This window comes from Erythrolamprus reginae, chromosome Z (genome assembly GCF_031021105.1).
Source record: "Erythrolamprus reginae isolate rEryReg1 chromosome Z, rEryReg1.hap1, whole genome shotgun sequence".
Taxonomy (NCBI): domain Eukaryota; kingdom Metazoa; phylum Chordata; class Lepidosauria; order Squamata; family Dipsadidae; genus Erythrolamprus; species Erythrolamprus reginae.
Genome location: NC_091963.1, coordinates 3,965,537 through 3,990,327, shown reverse-complemented (window position 1 = coordinate 3,990,327; position 24,791 = coordinate 3,965,537). Strand labels below are relative to the sequence as shown.

Sequence of the window (24,791 nt, the reverse complement as noted above, 5' to 3'; positions counted from 1 at the left end):
ATTTGTATGCCGCCCCTCTCTGAAGACTCAGAATAAATAAATACATACATACATACATACATACATACATACATACATACATACATACATTTATTAGATTTGTATGCTGCCTCTCTCCAAGGACTCGGAGCGGCTTCCAACAAACAATAAAGTCTACAAATCCAATATTAGGAAACCCTTATTAAAAAACAATCACACAACTCAACATGCCATACATAAAGCGGGACAGCCGGGGGAATCAATTTCCCCATGCCTGGCGACATAGGTGGGTTTTCAGGAGTTTGCGGAAGGCAAGGAGGGTGGGGGTGGTCCTAATCTCCAGGGGGGTGGAGCTGATTCCAGAGGACCGGGGCCGCCACAGAGAAGGCTCTTCCCCTGGGTCCCGCCAAGCGACATTGTTTTGTCGACGGAACCCGGGAGAAGGCCAACTCTGTGGGACCTAATTGGTAATACATACACACATACATACATAAATACTTTATTGTCATTGTATGTATATCCGAAAGAACATGCTCAATCCGTCACAATTTCCCACCTGAACCATCCAACATCCACACAACAGACAAAGTAGTATTGTCCAGCAGTTCACTGATGGTGACCCCCTAGTACAGTGATGTCAACCCTTTTCCCCCTCAGGTGCCGAAAGCACATGTGCAAACACTATTGTACCTGCGCCAATGCCCACACTGATAATCCAATGCCCGTGGAAGGTGAAAATTGCTCCCCCTGCCCCTCCGGAGGCCAGAAACAGTCTATTTCACCCTCCCCAGGCTCCAGAGGCTTCCCTCGAGCCTGGGGAGGGCAAAAACACCCTCTCCCGCCACCCTGAAGGCCCTCCAGAAGCCAAAAACGCCCTCCCAGAGCCTCTGCGCAAGCCAAAAATCAGCTGGCCGGTGCGCACGCTTGGTGGCAGATAGGGCTCCGCGTGCCACCTGTGGCACCCGTGCCATAGGTTTGCCATCACTGCCCTAGTATATTGTTAAGTGCAATTATAGCTCTGGGATAAAAAAAAAACTGTTCAGAAAACATGTGGTTCGAGTTTGAATTGTTCTGTATCTTCTGCCAGAATGTAAGAGGATGAGAAAGAGTCTCTGAGAGTGTTGTGCACTTTCCTAAAACAGCGAGGTGTGAAAATATCGTCCAGGGCTGCTAAATGGAGCCGATGATATCATATACTGTTTTATTACTGTTGTTAGCCACCCCGAGTCTGCGGAGAGGGGCGGCATACAAATCGAATAGATAGATAGATAGATAGATAGATAGATAGATAGATAGATAGATAGATAGATAGATAGATAGATAGATAGATAGATAGATGATAGATAGATAGATAAGATAGATAGATTAGATAGATAGCTAGATTAGATAGATTAGATAGATAGATTAGATAGATAGATAGATAGATAGATAGATAGATAGATAGATAGATAGATAGATAGATAGATTAGATAGATAGATAGATAGATAGATAGATGAGATAGATAGATAGATAGATAGATTAGATAGATAGATAGATTAGATAGATAGATAGATAGATAGATAGATTAGATAGATAGATAAGATAGATAGATAGATAGATTAGATAGATAGATAGATAGATTAGATAGATAGATAGATAGATAGATTAGATAGATAAATAGATAGATAGATAGATAGATAGATAGAGATAGAGAGATAGAGAGATAGAGAGATAGATAGATAGATAGATAGATAGATAGATAGATAGATGATAGATAGATAGATAGATAGATAGATAGATAGATAGATAGATAGATAGATAGATAAATATTCTGGGTGGTTCTAATGTATTATTCCAGGCTTGATTACTACCAGTCGAGCACTACCAGTAAAGATCATTTCTACAAATGTTGTACATTTTATACAATGCTCTCTACATGGGGCTACCTTTGCAGAGTGTTCGGAAACTTTAGATCGTCCAAAATGCAGTCGCGCGAGCGGTTTTGGACCTTCCAAGACATGCCCATATCTCGTCATCACTCCGCGGACTGCATTGGCTGCCGATCTGTTTCCGGACACAATTCAAAGTGTCGGTTATGACCTATAAAGTCCTTCAGGGCATAGGAGCAGACTACCTCCGAGACGGCCTTCTGCCACACAAATCCCAGTGACCGGTGAGGTCCCACAGAGTTGGTCTCCTTAGGGTCCCGTCAACCAAACAATGTCGGCTGGCGGGACCTAGAGGAAGAGCCTTCTTTGTGGGGGGCCCGACCCTCTGGAATCAGCTCCCCCCGGAGATTTGTACTGCCCCCATCCTCCTTGCCTTCCGCCAGGCCTGGGGTTTCTAGAGCTTCCCCTTGACCAATGAATGTTTTTTAGTATGATTATCGAATGAATGGTTAATGGAAGTTTTTTAAAGTAGAATTTTTAGGATTGTTTTTTAATGTATTATTAATTGGACTGTTTATTACTGTTTCTTGTATATGCTATGAGCCGCCCCGAGTCCTCAGAGAGGGGCAGCATACAAATCCAATTAAATAAATAAATAAAATTTAAAATTCAGTGGCAAAACCCACTTTGAAATCTAACTTACTTTCATTTATTTATTTCTCAACAAAAGCCTGAAGTAAAATATTTTTTTGTTTTGATCAAGGAGTATATTTGGACAGAGTAAGGATAATAAGCAATGCTCTACAATTTCCAATAATTTTGGATATCAATGTCCTGGCTGAAAATCGTGGCAATGGTCAAATTTGGAAATTGGCTTGAATGAAGTAGAAGAAACTAGAGCTAGTCATCAACTTACAACCACAATGGAGATCAGTATTTCAGTTGCTAAGCAAATTGGTTGTAATGCGAGTGGTGCCTGATTTTAGGATCACAAAATTGTGATCACGAGACCATAGGGATACAGCAATGATCATGAGCCCCAGGACTAGTTCTAAGTCCTTTTTTCAGTGTTGTTGGGACTTCCAATGGTCACTTTAAAGACAGTAGTAAGTCGAGGACTATCTGTATAGAAGAAACAGCAAACTCCCTTCTTGAAAGGATGCTTTGAGGAACTGTTTTCACGCATAAATTTCCCATTACATTTTATTCTTCTATAACAGGGTCTCCAAACCTGACAAGTTTAAGACTAGCGGACTTCAATTCCCAGAATTCATCAGCTAACCATTCTGGCTGGGGGATTCTGGGAGTTGAAGTCTACAAGTCTTATGCAGGAAACCCCTGTTCTATAGAGACATTGAAAATATGTTTGGTGCTTAGCCCAAATGACAATTAAAAGATGAATTTTTTTTTTTGAAAAAACCACAACAAAAGAAATATGATGCAACTGGTTCTTTATTAATAGAAAATTGAATGCCGTTGCAGTTAACATTTCATCTCTAAATTTGTTTGATCTCGGAAATAATCTGTTCATTTTGCACCAAGAATATCGAATCCATCTGATTCATCAACACAAAAGTTACTTAGTATAAATTTTTGTTATTCCTTTATAAGAAACCCCAACATTTATCTACAGATTTTAAATCCCATACTGGCAAGACTTCCCCCCCCCAGGACAGACCATAACATTTCAAAAAGTTCTTTTTTTAAAAAAAAAAAAAAAGCCCCAAACATCCAGTGGTTGAAAATTTAAAAATAAAAATAGATATCAAGTGAAATGTAATTTATTTTTTCATTAGTTATTTATCAGCCAAATCATAAATGAACATTTCTGCCTCTGTTTAATGAGCTTCCTTTAAAATTCCACATTTTGCAAGGTTTTGTGTTTCTAAACACAGGCTGGCGGATCACGTAATATTCCGCAGAGAGACGGCTGCAGAACTTAAAATTTTGGTAACTCGCAAAGTTAAAATTGCACAGACACCACAAAGTAAAAATGTAAAGAATAACCAAAAAGGGTTTTGCAAAATCAAGGGCCGTAAATCAAGGACTACCTGTATTCAAGGCAAAAATGCTTGCCATAATGAAAATGACAAATGTTGGGTGATCTTCAAAGGACCCCATTTTTGGCAGGAGAAGACCTTCTCAGCAACATGAGAATGCTCTATTCTCCATTTATGGTTCAGATAAATGTGTCAATGAAGGATGAATTATGAAGAATTGTTCAGCAATACATTTAAATTCCCTCACCCATAAATTGGTATTGCTTTTATCGGTGTTAAGAGTTTGCCCAACCAGATGGTATTTTGGGAACAACCTCAACAATAATTGGAGATATTGTTTGTGAGCGGAAGTTATAAGAAAACATATTTATCCAATGCAATCTTCATTGTAATAAAAGGAAGAAAGAAAGTTTGGAGAGAACAAAGTACTTCGGTCAACATTTTCGCATCAACCCTTGTGTTTTGGAATTGGCAAGAAATTAGCAAAAATCAATATACAAGTCAGAAGTCCCTTAAATGGATTGATTGTCTGCATTTAAGCTGATGGAAGTGTCACTTCTGTCAGTGGGATTAGATGGATTCAATAAAATAATTTCCATAACTCCTCCGGTAGAATATAGGTAGTCCTTGACTTATTACCACAATTGAACTCAAAATTTCTGTTGCTAAGCAAGACATTTGTTAATTGAATTTTGCCTCATTTTATGATCCGTCTTGCTACCATCACTGTAGTTGTTAAATTAATATCACTAAGTTGTTGTTAGGCAAATCTGGCTTCCCCATTGTCTTTGCTTGCCAGAAGGTCACAAAAGGAGACCACATGATTTCAGGGCATGCCTTCCATCATAAATGTGACAACTATCCAAATTTTGATCATGTGGCGATGTTGCAATGGTAATAAGTGGTAAAAATGGCCACGAGTCACTTTTTTTGGTGCCGTTGTAACTTTGAACGGTCACTAAATGATCTGTTGTAAGTCAAGGACTACTGTGCTGCGTCTCATTAAATCTCTTCATAAGTTGCAAAAGAAATGAATTAGAATTGTTATATTCTGAATTGCCTTTTCGGTAACATAAAAAAACCCAACCAACTGGCAGGTTTTTTATCACCGTTTTAAGAGAAAATAACCATGATTTAATCTTGTCACACTAATGATGTTCTAGTTCTACTGCACCTCAATGCCTTATAATGGAATGGTGTTCCGATTTTTTTTAATACAAAAAGGAAAAAAAAATACAAATCAAAGATTAAATTCTACAGATCGTACTGTTCCCTTGCAAAAGATCAATTTTACGGTACGTTACAGTATTTATCTCAGATTTTATTTTTTAATTGTAGTTTCTCCATTCGTATTCTCATTTTTCCCTTCCATCAAGGTGCTGGTTTTTGCAGAGGTCGATGGTAATGTTTTTTTTTTTAATTGTTCATCATGGTTAAGAGATCTGGCCTTAATTTCTTGTTAACTTTGGGAAGGGTCATCCTTCTTGATGTGGAACGTGACTGTTTCTCCGACGGCGGTGCGGTAGCTTCGGGTGGACACTTCGGTTTTGAAATTGGAGGCGCCACTCTCTGGGGACAACTGGACCTGCGTGCAGAACGTTGGCCGGTGGGACTCGCCAACCTGGAAAGAAACGTTGGTGGGATCTCTAGGTGGCATCTCGGTCACTCTGGAGGCCGACAAGAAGATACTTCCAGGGTGATGGCCTTCAAATTGGCTAAAGAAGGTTTGCCTGGGTTTAGAAGCCACAGGTCTTCCGACGTTCAGTAATACTGGTTTGCCAATGGTGGGTTTGTTGATCTCGGTCTGGAGAACGGCTATCTCACAAGGTTTATCTTCTTCAGAACAAAGGCGGCTGCATCTGTAGGTCTCTCCTTCCTCAGGGACGTAATCTTCAAGGTCTGCCAAAGTTAACGCTTTCCCATTCCGGGTAAGGATTTTTACTTCGCGGTTGCCAAGGTCGGAGAGGTCTCCCTTACTGCGGTCATCTGCTGTTGTTTTTTGATCTGAAAGAGTCTCGTCTTCTGGAGAAGACTCCTCCACAACGTAGTCCTCAACTTGGGGAGGGGGAAGGCCCATCTGAGATGTTTCGACCGTGGCAGTCCCAGATGAGTCAATCCAGCTGCTGGATTCTTGAAGATGTGCCTTTCCTTCTAGCTCCAGGCGAGAACTTTCACTTCGGTTCCCCGATGGTCCTCCAGATCTTTGAACATCTTGGGAGATGGGAGATTCGACCTGTTCAACTCGTTTGTTGTTGGAATTATTCACGTTTGGGTCGTCTTCAGAGGAAGGCTTGCGCCTTGTGGTGGCCCGAGAATATCCTGATGCAAATTCATCCTTCTCGGATCGCGCAGGGGATGTGCCTCTCTTCCTTGACATCTGGGTTGGCTTCTGCACATTAAACTCAATTATTTCTTCCACTTCCACCCATTTACGCTGTTCTTCCAGAGGGGTTTCTATGCTGATACTCCTGCCTGCAACTCCCGGCCTCACCTGAGGGTCCGTCACAAAAAGAGTAGGGATGGCGGCCTTCCCTACTCCTTCGGGGTCATGCCTGGGACCGGGTTGCCTAATCTTGCTGATATAAATTGGCTCAGATGTTGCGAACTCCGATCCCGGAGACCGAGGAGCGTAGCTGGAAGACAGACGGCCGGGAGACGGCTTCCGTTTGGTTCTCGGGTTTTTCACGACGGTGGTGATGGTTTCCTCTCTGATGGTGAAAATGTTGGAGATTGGGGTTGGGTAAGGTCGATAGAAGAGAGTATTTGGAGCTCTTGGCTTGGGGATTTTTTTGCAAACATTTCGCGACCCAACTGGGAGAAGGAGGGGGAAGGAAAAGAGAGGAATCGTGGGGTCCCTGGTGCTTTCTGAGCTTTCTTGTAAACATTTAATGACAAAACCAGGTAATAACATCAGTGCTAGAAGCCAGAACCCCAGTCCCTTCTAGCACTGTTGATGTTACGTAGTTTGGTGACGAAACATCTCTAAGAAAATAACTGAGCTCAGAAAGCACCAAGGACTCCATAGCCATTGTCCTCTTCCTTCTCCTCCTCTTGTCCTTCTCCTCCTCCCCACAACCCCCTCCCTCCTCTCTTCTAGCACTGAAGACGTTTCCTAAAAAGGGTCATGAAATAGCTGCAAGAGAACCACCAAGCTCAGGAGAGGATCAAGGATCCTACCCTTTAAAACAAGGGTCCCCAAACTTGGCAACTTTAAGACTTGTGGACTTCAACTCCCAGAATCCTCCAGCCAGCAGAGCTGGCTGGAGGATTCTGGGAGTTGAAGTCCACAAGTCTTAAAGTTGCCATGTTTGAAGACCTCTGCTTTAAAATGTTACCTGACTCTCAAACCATGCTGCATCACAGGTTAATGCAAAAATGAAGCACGGCGGGGTTAGTTTTGTGAGCTTTGGGTGCATGCAGGAATTAATGTTTGAAAGGTGTTTTATTTATTTATTTATTATTCTCGCCACCAACTTGACTCAACTCCGCTCAGTTCCCTGAATTTTTTTTAAATTGTAAAAATAAAAACCTTTGTGAACTACTTCAACAGACGGAAGAGAATATTTTTAACTCATGGTTGGACTGTGGAATCCTTGGTTCCCTTTAAACTTGGTTGTTTACTTATGGACATTTCATGACGTAACTAGGTTGTATCCTCTCTGCTAGACTGATGTCCTTACTTAGTTTGGTCATGAAATGTCTACAAGGAAATAACCCAGCCAAAAGTCATGAATTTTGTAAGTCATTTGTCTCCAGATGTCCAAGGACCTCAACGTGTAGCATGTGTTTGTTGACTTGGAGGACGACCAACTTTGGATGGTCAACAAAGTGCTGTAAGTCAAGGACTACATTTATCACCCAAGAGTCTGCTACTAGGATCAAAGAGATATTAAAATGTCTAGATTCTAAGAATCTGAAACGGTTCTTGGATGTTCTGTTTTATTATTATTATTATTATTATTATTATTATTATTATTATTATTATATTATCATTATCATTATCATAATATTGATCTTTGACTGTAATAAAGGTCTGTTTATTATTATAACCCAGCATTTAGCATTTATAGCATTTAGACTTATATACCACTTCATAGAGCCTTTACAGCCTTCTCTCAGACTTTGGAAGAATGGGCGGCTGAGTCAACCTTGAGTCAGTGCTGAGATTTGAACTGCTGAACTACAGCTAGCAGTTAGCTGACGTAGCCTGCAGTGCTGCACACTAACCACTGCACATTACACCCCCGGCTCTATATAATTCCTCAAGTCTCATGCAGGCCATTTGGAGTTCAAATTCAGTAAACAGGAGAGGATGACTTGCTATAATCTCAAGAACTACAAGTAGTCCTCAATTTACAACCCCTATTGAGAATGCAAAATTTGCTGTTAAGAGAGTGAATTTTACTCCGTTTGACGACGGAAGGAAGGAAGGAAGGAAAGAAGGAAGGAAGGAAGGAAGGAAGGAAAGAAAGAAAGAAAGAAAGAAGGAAGGAAGGAAAGAAGGAAAAACAGGAAGGAAGGAAGAATAGGAAGGAAAATGGGAAGGAAGGGAATAAACGAAGGAAGAAAGGAAGGAAGAACAGGAATGAAAGAAGGAAAAACAGGAAGGAAGGAAGAATAGGAAGGAAAAATGGGAAGGAAGGGGAAAAATGAAGGAAGGAAGGAAAGAAGGAAGGAAGAATAGGAAGGAAGGAAGGAAGGAAGGAAGGAAAAACAGGATGGAAGGAACGAAGGAAGGAAATAAGGAAGGAAGGAAGGAAGGAAGGAAGGAAGGGAAAATGGGAAGGAAGGGAAAAAATGAAGGAAGGAAGGAAAGAAGGAAGGAAGAATAGGAAGGAAGGAAGGAAGGAAGGAAAAACAGGATGGAAGGAACGAAGGAAGGAAATAAGGAAGGAAGGAAGGAAGGAAGGGAAAATGGGAAGGAAGGGAAAAAAGGAAGGAAGGGGGTGAGGAAAAATAGGAAGGAAGCAACAAACAAACAAATGAAGGAACAAAGGAAGGAAAAAATGGAGGAAGGGAGGGAAGAAGAGGGGCTAACAATTAGTAGACTATTAAGAGATTACTTTTAATTCTTTTCATAATGGGATTCTTCTCTCCCTTCAATTTAATGCAATGAAACTGTTGGTGCTAATGAAGAGAAGGCAGTGAGATTGCTAAATTCTCCTTCAGGAACAATTTTTCGATAAGATCGATTCTGGGCAGTGATTAATAAGAAAAGAAGACAAGTTTGCGTGGTTCAAAGGGAGCTTTGCACACAGCGTCTCTTGTGAATTGGTGCTGTGCCACACTGCATAGCTGTGATCCCTCCCTGACTTTAAGGCCTGCTCAGACTTCACAATTTTCATCCTGATCTATCTCAGGAAGATTGCAAAATAGAGATAATGGTTTATTGCAAAAATAGAAGATTGCAAAATGGGCAACCAACTCCAATGCTTTTTGTCCCCTGGCCTAAGTTTTATCCTAACTCCCCAAAATGCCACGAGACCTGATAGGATGGCAAGAAACACTTTTGCACAGCCAATAAATACAGGTAGTCCTCAACTTACCACCATAATTGAGACTGGTGTCCTGCCCAATTTTATGACCTTTGCTTTTGCTGCAGTTGTGAACCGCAACCTTTCTTTTGCCGTGGTTGTTAAGTGAATCACTGCAGTTATTATGTGAACCAGCAGTTGCTGCAACCATCGTAACTACATGCCAATTGCCGAGTCCCCAAATTTTGATCACATGATCATGGGGACGCTGTGACGGTCGTAAGTGTGAGGAATGGTCGTAAGTCGTTTTTTTTCAGTGACGTTGTACCTTAGAATGGGGGATTAAATGAGGGTTGTAAGTGGAGGACCTCCTGTGTAGGCTGATTATGAGACATGCAGAGAGGCAGCACGGCACAACACAAATGCTAATTTATGAATATATATAGATATATATATGCATATATATGACTTACATGATGATGGTTTTCTTAGGCACTTTAGTTTCTTGTTCAGTGACTACAAAGAAAACAGTATGGACAGCATGGTGTTAAAAAAAAGGCAGAAGCTCACAATCACATTAAATTTGTTATGCAAGTAAAAAGAAATTTAAAAACCTGGAGTGGAAAGAATTGAGAGGAAAAATAAAAATTAAAACCATCCGACGTTTTTTTTTTCCTTTCTGAGATTGCAACCAGTTTTAGCAAAGTGTGATGATGAATCCACAAATCACGTAAGCTGACCACAGACAAACATTTGCTTAAATGCCTTAAACCTGGTTAAAAGCAGATTTCCAACCTTAAAGGCATAAACGGGTTAAATTTAACTGCGCTGGACTGAAAAGAAAACATTTTGAGTTATAAAGACAGGTAGTCGTTGACTTATGGCTGAAACTGGGACTGGAATGTCTGTCACTAAGTGAGGTGGCTGTTAAGTGAGTGGCATTCAATTTTTTGAACATTTTTGCTGCAGTTGGTAAGTGGATCACCATGGTTGCTAAGCAAATCACATGGTTGTTAAGCCAGAAGGTGATTATGTGACCTCGGGACACCACAATTGTCATAAATATGAGTCAGTTTCCAAGTGTACCAATTGCGATGTGGATTGGGATGCTGGAAGTGATTATAAGTCACTTTTTTCAGAGCCATTGTAACTTTGAACAGTTACAACAAATGGTCGTAAGTCAAGGACTGTCTCTAGCTAGAGTGAAGCACAGAGATTTGGCATCTGATCATCCCATCTTCCTCAGCTCCAAATTTCCCCAAAATGATGGCTTATTTTAAGTATGAAATACAGTGGTACCTCTACTTATGAACTTAATTCGTTCTGTGATCAGGTTCTTAAGTAGAAAAGTTTGTAAGAAGAAGCAATTTTTCCCATAGGAATCAATGTAATAGCAAATAATGTGTGCGATTGGGGAAACCACAGGGAGGGTGGAGGCCCTGTTTCCTCCCAGGAGATTCCTAGAGAGGCCCCATGGAGGCTTCTCCCCGCCTTTTCCAGTCCTGTTTCCTCCCAGGAGATTCCTAGAGAGGCCTCACGGAGGCTTCTCCCCACCTTTTCTGGCCCTGTTTCCTCCCAGACGATTCCTAGAGAGGCCCCATGGAGGCTTCTCCCCACCTTTTCTGGCCCTGTTTCCTCCCAGGAGATTCCTAGAGAGGCCCCATGGAGGCTTCTCCCCACCTTTTCCAGCCCTGTTTCCTCCCAGGAGATTCCTAGAGAGGCCCCACGGAGGCTTCTCCCTGCCTTTTCCGATTACAGTTTCGGAGGCTCGGGTTTGTAAGTGGAAAATGGTTCTTGAGAAGAGGCAAAAAAAATCTTGAACACCTGGTTCTTATCTAGAAAAATTCGTAAGTAGAGGCGTTCTTAAGTAGAGGTACCACTATAAATGCTTTACACTCAAAATACAGCTAGTCCTCAATTTATGACAATTGAGCCCGAAATTTATGTTGCTAAGCAAGACAGATGCTAAGTGTTACATTAGGGAACACGAGTTTTGTTCCATTTTATGACCATTTTTGCCACAGTTGTTAAGCAACCCATTGCAGTTTTTAAGTCAGTGACATGATTATTAAGTGAATCTGGCTTCCCCACTTTGCTTGTCAGTAGGTCTCGCAAAAGGGGACCACTCCAAGATAAGGCAACCGTCATAAACACGAGTCAGTTGCCGAGCAGCCAAATTTTAATCATGTGACCATGCGGATGCTGTAATGGTTGTGTGGAAAACAGTCATAAGTCACTTTTTTCAGAGCTGTTGTAATTTTAAACAGTCACCAAACAAATGATTGTAAGTTGAGGACTACCTGTAACTGTGCTGAACGTAAAATGGTTCAAATTGGAAACCTTGTGCTTGTTTTATGACTTGGTATGCTGTGACCTGACCCCAAACGTGTAGTTTTCTTTCTTGTGCAAGTCTACTTGTTAAGGAACCACAAAGAGGAGCAAGGAGGGAGGGAGGGAAGGGAAGGGAAAGAAAGGGAAGGAAGGAAGGAAGAAAGGAAAGGAAGGAAGGAAGGAAGGAAAAATGACAAGGGAGGAAGGAAGGGAAGGAAGGAAAGAAAGAAGGGAGGAAGGAAGGAAAGAAAAGTGATGGAGGAAGGAAGGATGGAAGGAAAAATGACAAGGGAGGAAGGAAGGAAGGAAGGAAAGAAGGGAGGAAGGAAAGAAAGAAAAGTGATGGAGGGAGGAAGGAAGGGGAGGTAGGAAGGAAGGAAGGAAGGAAGGAAGGAAGGAAAAGTGACGAGGGAGGAAGGAAGGGGAGGAAGGAAGGGAGGGAGGAAGGAAGGAATGAAAAATGACAAGGGAGGAAGGAAGGGAGGGAAGGAAGGAAAGAAAGAAGGGAGGAAGGAAAGAAAAGTGATGGAGGGAGGAAGGAAGGAAGGAAGGAAGGAAAAATGACAAGGGAGGAAGGAAGGAAGGAGGGAAGGAAAGAAGGGAGGAAGGAAAGAAAAGTGATGGAGGAAGGAAGGAAGGGGAGGTAGGAAGGAAGGAAAGAATGAAGGAAGGAAGGAAGGAAGGATCACACTAAGCAAGAAATAAACAACAAATAATCAGCATCTTAATTGATTTGTGGATCACAATACAAGGTTGCTTCACTAATACATACAGCTCGGAACGTCAGGGCACCTATATCACAATTGTTGATTTGGCATTCAGGTAATCCTCGACTTACGACCCACGATCCGAAACTCCTTTGCTGAGCTAGGTGGATATTATATTAAGTGAGTCATGCCTGATTTTACAACCTTTTTTGCCAGAGTTGCTAAGTGAATCATCACAATTGTTAGCAAATCGTGTGGTTGTTAAGCGAATCCGGCTTTTCCCATTGACTTTGCAAATGGCAATCGGGTGATGCTGCAAAACTTTGTAAATTACGTATACGCCTGCAGCCTAGCGGCCTAAATTTGGGCCATGTGATCGCAAGGAGGCTGCGATGGTCGTATGTGTGAAGACCTGTTGCTAAACTAACAGCTGTAAGTCGAGGACTACCTGTTGTTCTATCCCGATTGCTTTCCACATTAGATTTTCATCTGCTTCGAAAGCATTTCCAGTCATACATTTGCTGTTGTGAGAAAAGGCGTTGCGTTGTGTCTCTTCTAAGCATGCCATTAGTGTATTAGTAATTGAGGATTTTCTATCATGATCTATTCCATGTCTTTGCAGTAAAGCCAAAGCAACAATATTAACAACTGCTAGGATCATTTTTCTGATAAAGTGAAGAGAGCACCCTATAGTCCTCAATTTACAACCAAAATTGGCCCCAACATTTCTGTTGTTAGGTGAAACATTTGGTAAGAGACATTTGCCCTATTTTAAGAAAAATTTTTTGCCACAGTTGTTAAGGGAACCTGCTCCTTTTTATCCCAGTAACTGCGAAATAAATAAAAATGCTTTGATTGTCCTATCAGGGATACCATCTTTTTAAAAAAATAATTATTATTGGTTTATTTACTAAATTAACAACAACAAAAAATACATAAAAGAAAATGTGCCCAACACCAATAAAAAACCCACCACCATTTAGGGGGTTATATTATTTACAATAAGTTTCAATATCTTCCTTAGCTCCGGTTTACATTTCTTTACATACAAAAAGTGATTGGAATTTATTTTTCACATTGTCGTCATAAATTCTACTTAAGATATAATTTTTCATCAGGGATACCATCTTGATTTTTTTGACCTCTTCTGACAAGGCTGGGATTTAGGAAACAATGTAAAACCTGTAATGAAATCACAACAGTCCTGACAGGTTGAATAAAATATTCCAAGTTTTTCTAAGGATTGAAACTGGGCACTGGTAATCGCTGTCTTATCGTTTTATAGTGTGTGTATGTTTTTGAAACAGAAATTAAAGCAAAGCCGAGCCCCAGGATTTAATGGATTAGTATGCTGAGTAGGACATGGTTATTATTTTTAAAAATACTACCTTTGAAATAATTTATTTCAAATGTAACATTACAGTCACTGTTAAATACCGGCAGTCCTCTACTTAGACCCCAATTGAGACCAGAACATCATTCGCTAAGTGAACCAGTTGTTACGTGAATCGCACCCAATTTTATTATTTTTATTTTTACTGCAATTATGAAGTAAATATCCATGGTTGTTAAGTGAACCTGGTTTCTCAGAAGGTCGCAAATGGGGATTATGTGAGGAGTTTGGGACACTGCAATTATCATAAATACATACCAGTTGCAAAATTTTGATCATATGACAGTGAGGATGCTGTGATGGTCGTAAGAGCGAGGACTGGTTGTAAGTCACTTTCTTCAGTGCCGTTGTAACTTGGAATGGTCACTAAATGAATAGGTGTAAGCCTACATGAAATGGAACCTCCGTGGACTTGCAATCTGCCAAATCACAGATTTGTGAGCAAAAATAATGTATTGTTAGAAAAATGCCGTGTTTGAAAGGAATCAAACATTGTATAACCATCAGCTCCATAAATAACCTTGATTTCTTAAATTTTCTGGACAAGATCTATTTAATTTGTACATACAGATAGTCCCGAACTTAGAGCAGTTTATTCAGTGACCACTCAAAGTTACAAGGATGCTGAAAAAAGTGACTTATAACCATTTTTCACACTTATGACTTTTGCAACATTTCCAAAGCCAGGTGATCAAAATTCAGACCCTTGGCAACTGTCTCATATTTATGACGGTCGCATGATCCTCTTTTGTGACCTTCTGACAAACAAAGTCAATGGGCAAGCCATATTCACTTAACAACTGGGTTGCTAATCGAACAAATGCAGGGATTCACTTAACAACTGTGGGACAAAACTCACTTAACAAATGTCTTACTTAGCAACATGAAATTATGGGCTCAACTGTGCTTGTACTATAAATTTAAGATTACTTGTATTTTAAATATTTTATTTTATACTTTATGTCATACACTATGCCTTATTTTAATTGTGAGGCTTCTGACACAAATAAACGAAGTCCAGAATTGCAGGAAACCTGAACATTTGCATGAATTTCTTAAGTGCATTAAAATCAACCAGTTTGTAAGTCTTGCTTAAATAAAACTGTTCAACATGTTCCAGGAGGAATAAAAGACACTTTATCACGCTGCAATCTTTAAAACTTATTTGTTTCCCAAAAGAAATAAACCATTTATGTGGAATTGTAACAGAGAATCTAGGGATTTACTCAGTCCAATTTATAACAAGAAAATCTGGATTGTGGTATCCATTTTTTTTACAATTTTTAGAACCCCTTTAAAAAATATATATGGGTATGGCTAGCTGATGAGGCCAAAATAAGGCTGAAATATTCACCATCATCAGGCTGAAGTTTCAAGCTTCGTGCTGTTGTAGCACAAAGCTTGAAACTTCAGCCTGATGATGGTGAATGTGATTTCACCGAAACGTTGCATAGACACTCAAAATATTACACGGGGCAAAACCCGAACTCAGAACAATCTACATACATATACCCGTGAAAATCTACGAAAACAAATATATATATATATATATATATATATGTAGATTGTTCTGAGTTCGGGTTTTGCCCTGTGTAACTCAGAACAATCTACATACATATACCCGTGAAAATTTACGAGATATATATATATATATATATATATATATATATATATATATATATATATATATATATACACATACATACATACATATTTGTTTTCGTAAATTTTCACGGGTATATGTATGTAGATTGTTCTGAGTTACACAGGGCAAAACCCGATTGTTCTGAGTTACACAGGGCATATATATATATATATATGTAAATTGTTCTGAGTTCGGGTTTTGCCCTGTGTAACTCAGAACAATCTACATACATATACCCGTGAAAATCTACGAAAACAAATATATATATATGTAGATTGTTCTGAGTTCGGGTTTTGCCCTGTGTAATATTTTGCATGTTTATGCGACGTTTCGGTGGAATCACATCCACCATCATCAGGCTGAAGTTTCCAAGCTTCGTGCTGTTGTAAAATGGAACATATATAATTGTCGGCTATCAATAAAATTAACTGCCTTGGAAATGGCCCTGGGTTGGGCCGAGAGGCAAAAAAAGGAGCTGTGATGTTCCTTCAATATACCAGGGTGATTCGACACAAAATGTAACCCTTCCCTGGTACAGAGCTGAAGGGATTGGATACTGTAGCCTAGAGGATAATTCTCTGCCTTACAAGGCAAAGGTTGCAGGTTCAAGTCCCAGTGGGTATGGCTAGCTGATGAGGCCAAAATAAGGCCGAAATAGATCTATCCTAGTCTCCCTTAATTTTCAAATTCAGCTTAAACATGTGACATATATATATATATATATATGTAGATTGTTCTGAGTTCGGGTTTTGCCCTGTGTAACTCAGAACAATCTACATACATATACCCGTGAAAATTTACGAAAACAAATATATATATATGTGTATATATATATATATATTAACCTCATTGAGCATTGCAAAGCAGGTTAAAAGCTGTGGAGTTTGATTGCTCACTGGAGTTTCATTGACAGCCTTTAGCAATTATAGGCTTGCGAAATTCAAATAATATAGGCTGATGAGACAAAATAAAACAAAATTCAATCCTTCAATAGGCAGAGAAGATGGTATCCAAAGCGACTTTTATTATCTTTCCTGTTCGTTTCCCCTTCAAGAGAAAAGTGCCATTTGCATGGTACAGGCATCCAAATTACACCGATATTTATTGATTTCCTATTTGACAAAGCCGCAGGTCACTTTTAAAAGAAATTTCAAATTAATTTCATCACAGGGTGTTAATGGAAAAACGCAGGTGTCTTTTCTAAAACATGGGCAAGAAATTTACAATGAACCGTATTTTAAATTAAAATTAAATTATGTCATGTTTTCATGGGTCAAACCTGCTACATAAAATAACAGAATAACAGAGTTGGAAAGGATCTTGGAAGTTTTCGAATCCAAACCCAAGTGGGAAACCCTATAAGATTTATAAGCTTATAGTTTAAAAGATTAATTTCCTAAATACAATGACCCCAGGAGTTATTTTATCTGAAATAGTCAGGTTGGTCTAGTGCAGTGTTTCCCAACCTTGGCAACTTGGAGATATCTGGACTTCAACTCCCAAAATTCCCCAGCCAGCGAATTTATTTATTTATTTATTTATTTATTTATTGGATTTGTATGCCGCTCCTCTCCGCAGACTCGGGGCAGCTAACAACAGTGACAAAAACCAGCATGTAACAATCCAATATTAAACAACTAAAAAAACCCTTATTATAAAACCAAACATACATACAAACATACCATGCATAAATTGTAAAGGCCTAGGGGGAAAGAATATCTCAGTCCCCCCCATTCCTGATGGCTGAGGTGGGTTTTAAGAAGCTTACGAAAGGCGAGGAGGGTGGGGGCAATTCTAATCTCTGGGGGGAGTTGGTTCCAGAGGGCTGGGGCCGCCTCAGAGAAGGCTCTTCCCCTGGGTCCCGCCAAACGACATTGTTTAGTTGATGGGACCCAGCGAAGGCCCACTCTGTGGGACCTAACTGGTCGCTGGGATTCGTGCAGCAGAAGGCGGTCCTGGAGATAATCTGGTCCGGTGCCATGAAGGGCTTTATAGGTCATAAGCAACACTTTGAATAGTGACCAGAAACTGATCGGCAACCAATGCAGACTGCTGGCTGGGGAATTCTGGGAGTTGAAGTCCAGATATCTCCAAGTTGCCAAGGTTGGGAAACACTGGTCTAGTGATCACCAGACTAGAAAGCAGAAGATTATGAGTTCTAGGTGTTCCTTAGGCATGAAAGCCTGCTCGGTGATTTTGGATCAATCAACAGCAGATGTTATCCAATTCCATGACAGCTAGATGGGAGGGTGTTGGACCACCCAGCAAGAGTCTGGGAATTCTAGCCTAGCCTTAGGCAGAAAAGTCAACTGGGTGAGTTGGGCCAATCACCAGGAGATGGTGAGTTCTAGTTCTGTGTTACGTAGGAAAGGCTCTTTCTCAGCCCAACCTACCTCACAGGGTTGTTGTTGTGGGAAAAATAGGAGGAGGACAATGTGCCAGATATGTCCTCTGTTTTGAATTATTTGTAAAAGGAATAAGGGCGAGGTGCAAATAAATATCAGACTGAGAACTCTAACATACTGTCTTCTGAAAAGAAATAAATGATTTTAAAACCATTTTTTCCTCTTGGCCAATCACTTGTAAGCGGCAGCCAATACAAGCCTTGAAAATGTCAGAATGATGCTATGATGTGGTGCCATTGTGTCATAATTTCTGCTGTACATTCTTGTACATGATATTATCACAATTCAAGTATCCCTTTGGAAACACCCAAATTCCACAATATCAAGAATGCTTTATCCTTCAAAAATAATTCAATCCCACATTTATTGCAGTAGCAAATCGTAACCCCACCCCCCAAAAGAACCCCAGAATTAGTAATACCTAGAACACTCAAGAACCTACTGTATCCAATGCATGATTAGACTGTATGTAATACGGTAGGTTTTACAACTTGCATTTCACAATCTCTTTTAAAAATTCATGGAAATACTCTCAATTTGGTAGAATATCTGGTGGATGTTATCATCTGTTATCTATTGCTATCTATCTTCACGTGGATGATTCTACAGAGAGGGAGCCACCACAGAAAAGGCCCTTTCCTTGGTTCTAAAATATAGATCTCCCTCAAAGAGGGAACCCATAACATGTTCAGCCTCTCTGTTGTAGTGGGTTGGGTGGATATAACTGGGAGAAGATACTCCTTCAAATAGCAAGGAGGAAGTCATCACGAAGAAGGCTCTGCTTCTGGGTCCCACCAAATGGACCTCCTTAAGAGAGGGAACCCCTAACACCTCCTATTCTCCATTCTAGTGGTTCAGGTGGATGTAACTGGGAAAAGACAGTCTTTCAAAATAACAGGGAGGGAGCCACCACAGAGAAGGCCCTTCTTCTTGGTCCAGCTGAATGACCTTTCTCAGTCCCTCTCTCTCAACTCAACCCACCTCACAGGATTGTTGTTGAGGGGAAAATAGGAGGAGGAAAATATGTTGGATACGTTCACTGCCTTATTTGTAAAAATAATAAAATTGGGATATACCGTAAACAAAAAATACTATATAAACAAATTCCATTTTGTCCAACTTAAGATCTGACGAGAAGAGGAACCCTCAGAGAGCAAACCTGTGGGGTCATAAACCTTGAATAATTACAAGATGTTCTGCATCTGGTTCACCCCACTGTTGTGGGTACTGATTGTGTTCTTTTTGGCTTGTGTAGACATACTAGGTGATTTTTCGGTAGAGGAACCACCCTGTACTAAGAAGGAAACACACACACCCCGGAACCCCCCCCCCCCCCCCACACAAATCATCTTAAGCAGAATTTAGAATTACAGCATCGGAAGACATCATGGAGATCTTCTAGTCCTTTCTAGTCCAATCATTCTAATGCCATGACCCCGTGATACAGTTCCTCATGTTGTGGTGACCCCCAACCATAAGTCTAGTGCCAATTCTCCCAACAGAGCTTTAAGCTGATTGGCAGGAAGGTCAGAGGGACACTCTAACTGTAAACGCCTGATTGGTCGGATTGTAAAAATATGTGCCAAGGCGCCAGAATTAGTGATGAGCGAACCCAACGGTGTTCGGGTTGGGCAAGTTCGGATGAACTTTAGGCAAAATTCGGCTGAACCCGAACCGAACCCGAACTCGAACCCGAATGGGGAATCCCTCCCACGAAGAGATTCCGGGGCGGAGCTTTGACGTCACCGGCAGGTGGCTAAGGACACCAAGGTGATCACTTCCTGGATTCCATGGAATTCAGGAAGTAATCACCTTGGCCACCTGCCCGTGACGTCAAAGCTCCGCCCCCGGAATCTCTTCGTGGGAGGGATTCCTCAGCTCCTTCAAAGGGAGGTCTTCACATAAAAATAAACATTGTTATTTTTACGAAAAAGGACACCGCAGCGGCGCTACAAGCAAAGGGCGGTCCTTTCACGCAAAAAAAACCATGTTTATTTTTATGTGAAGACCTCCCTTTTAAGGAGCTGGGGAATCCCTCCCACGAAGAGATTCCGGGGGTGGAGCTTTGACGTCACCGGCAGGTGGCTAAGGACACCAAGGTGATCACTTCCTGGATTCCATGGAATTCAGGAAGTAATCACCTTGGCCACCTGCCCGTGACGTCAAAGCTCCGCCCCCGGAATCTCTTCGTGGGAGGGATTCCTCAGCTCCTTCAAAGGGAGGTCTTCACATAAAAATAAACATTGTTATTTTTACGAAAAAGGACACCGCAGTGGCGCTACAAGCAAAGGGCGGTCCTTTCACGCAAAAAAACCCATGTTTATTTTTATGTGAAGACCTCCCTTTTAAGGAGCTGGGGAATCCCTCCCACGAAGAGATTCCGGGGGCGGAGCTTTGACGTCACCGGCAGGTTGCTAAGGGTGCCAAGGTGATCACTTCCTGGATACCATGGAATCCAGGAAGTGATCACCTGGTGTCCTTAGCAACCTGCCGGTGACGTCAAAGCTCCAAACGCAGAACACGACCCCGAATTTTGCCCGAAGTTTGAAAAAAATTCGGGTTCGGGTTCGTCATACCGAACACCGCAAAATTCGGTATGGACCCAAATTGTGCGGGTTCGGTTCGCCCATCACTAGCCAGAATAGGAGCTTTCGTTCCTAACACCATTGGAAATTTGTCTTTTCCCATGGTCGTAGGCGACCCCGAAGGGGTCCCGACCCCTAGGCTACGAACCACTGTTCTAGTCCACTCCACTGCTCAAGCAGGAAGCCATAGCCATGGGACCCTTCTGCCACAAAACAACAACAACAACCAGACAAACACAACCACTAACCCAGTCCCAAGAACAAACAGGAGTGCCACCTCACCTTAGAGGAAGAGAATGCACCCATTCAATCCTTAATTAGCCGTAATTAGCCACCTAATGAATTAACCACATAGTGAGAGAGCAGATCAAAAGGCCCTACCTTCTATTGTGATCGCTTGCTCAGGCCTCTTCTCTGGAGCCAAGGCTGTTGTGGTTTGACGGTAAAGGTGGGCGCCTCCCTTCGCGGTCCCCAACCTGTTTATCAACTGAAGACAAGTTGACAACACTAGTAAGAGCTTGTTCATGTGGATTTGAGATGAAGAAGAAAAAACAACCCCAGGTGGTTGTTCACAAATCTATACAGGTTGTTCTCAACCTATGGCCGCAATCGAGCCCAACATTTCGATTGTTAATGTTTATTAAATGCGTTTTGTCCCATTTTATGACCTTTCTTGCCACAGATGTTAAGTGACTGTGGCTTATCCATGAACTTTGCTTGTTGGGAGATCACAAAAGGGGATGATGTGACCCTGGGACACTGCGACCATCACAAATATTTATTTTATTTTATTCATTGTTTTATTTATTTGTCAAACGTGTACAGTATAGGATAATAGTAATTTGTAAAAAACATAGCATAAGTGAAAAGTAATGATAAAGAATGAGGACCCAGATTGTGGGGGCAATAGGCTGGCTCTGTTAAAAAAGTGCTATTGCTAACATGTTGTAAGCCGCCCTGAGTCTAAGGAGAAGGGCGGCATAAAAATCGAATGAATGAGTGAATGAATGAATGAATGAATAAGACAATAGGACAGAAGGACATGGACGGTAGGCACTTATGTACGCCCGTTAAAAACAGGGAGAGGTCGACTGTAGACAGTCTAAGTTTTTGGGGTTTGGGGAAGAAACCACAGAGTCAGTTAGTGCATTCCAGGCATTGATCACTGTTCCTGAAGTTGTATTTTCTGCAGTCGAGTTTGGAATGGTTTATATTTAATTTGAATCTATTACGTGCTCATGTATTACTGCGGTTGAAGGTAAAGTAGTCATTAACAGGAAGGACATTTTGGTATATGATTTTATGAACTACAGTTAGATCAGATCGGAGGCGACATGGTTGTAAATTGTCTGATCTCCGTATTTCAAGTCTGGTGGAATAAAGTATTTTATTGCGAGCAAAGAAGGACTCTCCTTGTGAAATATTTCTGGACTCTCTCGATTGTATTTTTTTTTCCAATTTTTTTTATTAATTTTCATAAAATGGACAAACAGACACACATACATTTAACATAAAAATGGGGTTGTATTTTCCCCGCTTATCTCAAAAGTATTAATTTGAATACAGAATTGTATTAATGTCTGATATGCAATGTGGGATTCCAGAGAGGGGAGCTGTATTCCAGAATTGGTCTAACAAAGATTTTGAAAGCTCTGGTTAGCAGTATAATATTGTCAGAGAAGAAGCTGCGTAAGATTAGATTAACAACTGTTAGTGCTTTTTTTGGCAATGTTGTTACAGTGGGTTCTAGTACTTAGGTCATTGGATACGAGTACTCCAAGGTCTTTAACAGAGCGAGGGCCATCTACAAATTTGTTTCCTCCAAGTTTGTATTTTGTATTCTGATTCTTTTTGCCAATGTGTAAAACAGAGCATTCATTCATTCATTCATTCATTCATTCATTCATTCATTCATTCATTCGACTTCTATGCCAACCTTCTATGTTGGTTGAGATTTGAAATTGCCGCTTGTTTGACCATTCTGCTACATGGTCAAGGCCTCTCTGTAGGATAGCAGCATTGGCAGTGGTATTAAATAGTTTAATATCATCAGCAAAGAGAACACAGTTGCTTATAATATGATCACAAATATTGTTTATGTAAAGTTGCCCCGAGTCTGCGGAGAGGGGCGGAATACAAATCTAATCAATCAATCAATCAATCAATCAATCAATCAATCAATATAAAGTATGAAGAGTGTTAGTCATAAAACACTGCCTTGAGGGACATTACTGTTGACAAGAGCAGGATTAGATATGGCACTTCCTATTTTGACCACTTATTGTCTGTTAGACGGGAATGCTATTATCCAATCATGTAGTGGTCCAGGGATGATATAGGATTTTAGTTTCAGAAGTAGTTTGTCGTGTGCTACTGAATCAAAGGCTTTACAAAAGTCTATGTAAATTGTGTCTATTGTTTTACTCTGATCAAGTTGAATGGTCCATATGTTTTTGTACTGTCACAGTTGCAGATTACAGGATAATTTTTTCCTGAAACCAGTCTTCGGAGAGGGGCAGCATACAAATCTAGTAAATTATTATTAATTATTATTATTATTGTTTGTTGGAAAGTAGGTTATTAGTTTTTAAGTGGAGTTTAATGGATTGGTTTATAATCGATTCCGTGACTTTGCAAGTGATGCAACATAAAGAGACTGGTCTGTAATTTTCAACGTCACTTGAATCTCCTTTTTTGAAGATAAACATGACTGTGGCTAGTGACCATAGGTTGGGTAAAGAGCTAATCCCAAAGGATTGTTAAAATTATGCTTAAAAGTTCAGCCAAGGTTGTGGAGAGCTTTTTAAAGAAGTATGCACATAGTCCATCAGCTCCAATAGATAGAAATGGCTTTAGGTTGCATAATACCTTTCTAACGTTATCTTCTGTAAAATCGATTTGTGTTAAATTATTGAGGTTGATTGTGGTACGACTAGGAAATATTGGCCGTGAGCCATTGCTGTTACAAAGACTAAACTGAAGAATGTGTTAAACAAGTTGGCTTTAAATGTTTCATCATTATAGTCTTTACCATTCGGTCCTTTAAGGGGTGGGGTGGATCTTGAGTGTTTGAGTTAGTTGTTTACAAAGTTATAGAAGGCCATGTGTGGACAATGTACATAGAAGGTTTACTTCTTGATTGATGTGATAATTGGTACATTCAGTCTTTATTTGATGACACAGATTTTTGTAGCAGCTCTTAAAGCTTGCAATGTAGCCTGTTTTATTTTTTCACCAAAGAGATATTTTTTTGGATTGGAGCTTCCTTGTTTTTTGGATATATTTTTTTTCTTGGTTCTGGTGATTATTAGTGGTACAGATAATTTAATTACTCTTTGGATTTCGAATAAAAATGTATTGTAGTAGTCTTCAGCAGTATTACAGCCAGAGAATAGTGGACTGTATAACAATCAAGAGATGAGAGGTCAGCGTCTATGGTATCATAGTTGGCTTTTTTAAAGTTGTAACTGGTTATCCTATCATTAGGCTGGTATCCGTAAGGACCTATATTGAAACAAAAGTCAATCGTGCCATGGTCACTGTTGGAAAAGGGTTCTTTTATTTGTAGTCGGTACATTGAGTGTAAACTGTTGCAGAAGATGAGACCAAGACAATTATTGAGTCTAGTATAGTCTGTAACTAGTTGATCTAGCTCTAGATTTGTTATGTTGTTATAAAGGGTTTGATTGTATGGGTTCAGTTGTACATTCGTTCATGGTCCAGTTTATATGTGGTAAGTTTAGGTCACCAAGAAATATAAGAGGATGTGGGTAGGAGGTTGCCCACGTTAGTAGTGAGGTTAGCTTGTTCGCATGAATGTTGTAGTAAACAGGGGCTCTATCACACAGTAGGAAGCAATGTGTGGTATTTAAGGTCAGTTGACAGATGATAGTTCCTGGAAGATCGAGTTCATGTTTAACTTGCACCTTTTTTAGATTCAGTGATTTCTTATAGAAGATTGAAACTCCTTAAACAAGATCTAAGTATTGCCCACAAGATCATATGCTGCAACGTCCTGCCTGTCGGCAACTACTTCAGCTTCAACCACAACAACACAAGAGCACACAACAGATTTAAACTTAATATTAACCGCTCCAAACTTGACTGTAAAAAATATGACTTCAGTAACCGAGTTGTCGAAGCGTGGAACTCATTACCGGACTCCATAGTGTCACCCCCAAACCCCCAACACTTTTTCCTTAGATTATCTACAGTTGACCTATCCAGATTCCTAAGAGGTCAGTAAGGGGCGAGTACAAGTGCACCAGAGTGCCTTACATCCCCTGTCCTATTGCTCTCCTATATCTCCTATACCTTTCTTCTATTCCTATATCTCTTCTTCTATTCTTTCATTGATATGTTCTATTCCTATATCTTTTCTATTATTTCTTAGATATATTTTA

At 40.4% G+C, this 24,791-nt stretch overlaps 1 protein-coding gene across 1 annotated transcript in view; it reads right to left on the bottom strand.

Annotated features, from left to right (window-relative positions):
• Positions 1–24,791, bottom strand: part of OBSCN (obscurin, cytoskeletal calmodulin and titin-interacting RhoGEF) — a 334,659-nt gene that overhangs the window by 71,036 nt on the left and 238,832 nt on the right. Inside the window, 1 exon segment of the mRNA XM_070766937.1 lies at positions 20,770–20,875. Within this exon segment, the coding sequence (XP_070623038.1) occupies positions 20,770–20,875 (106 nt within the window).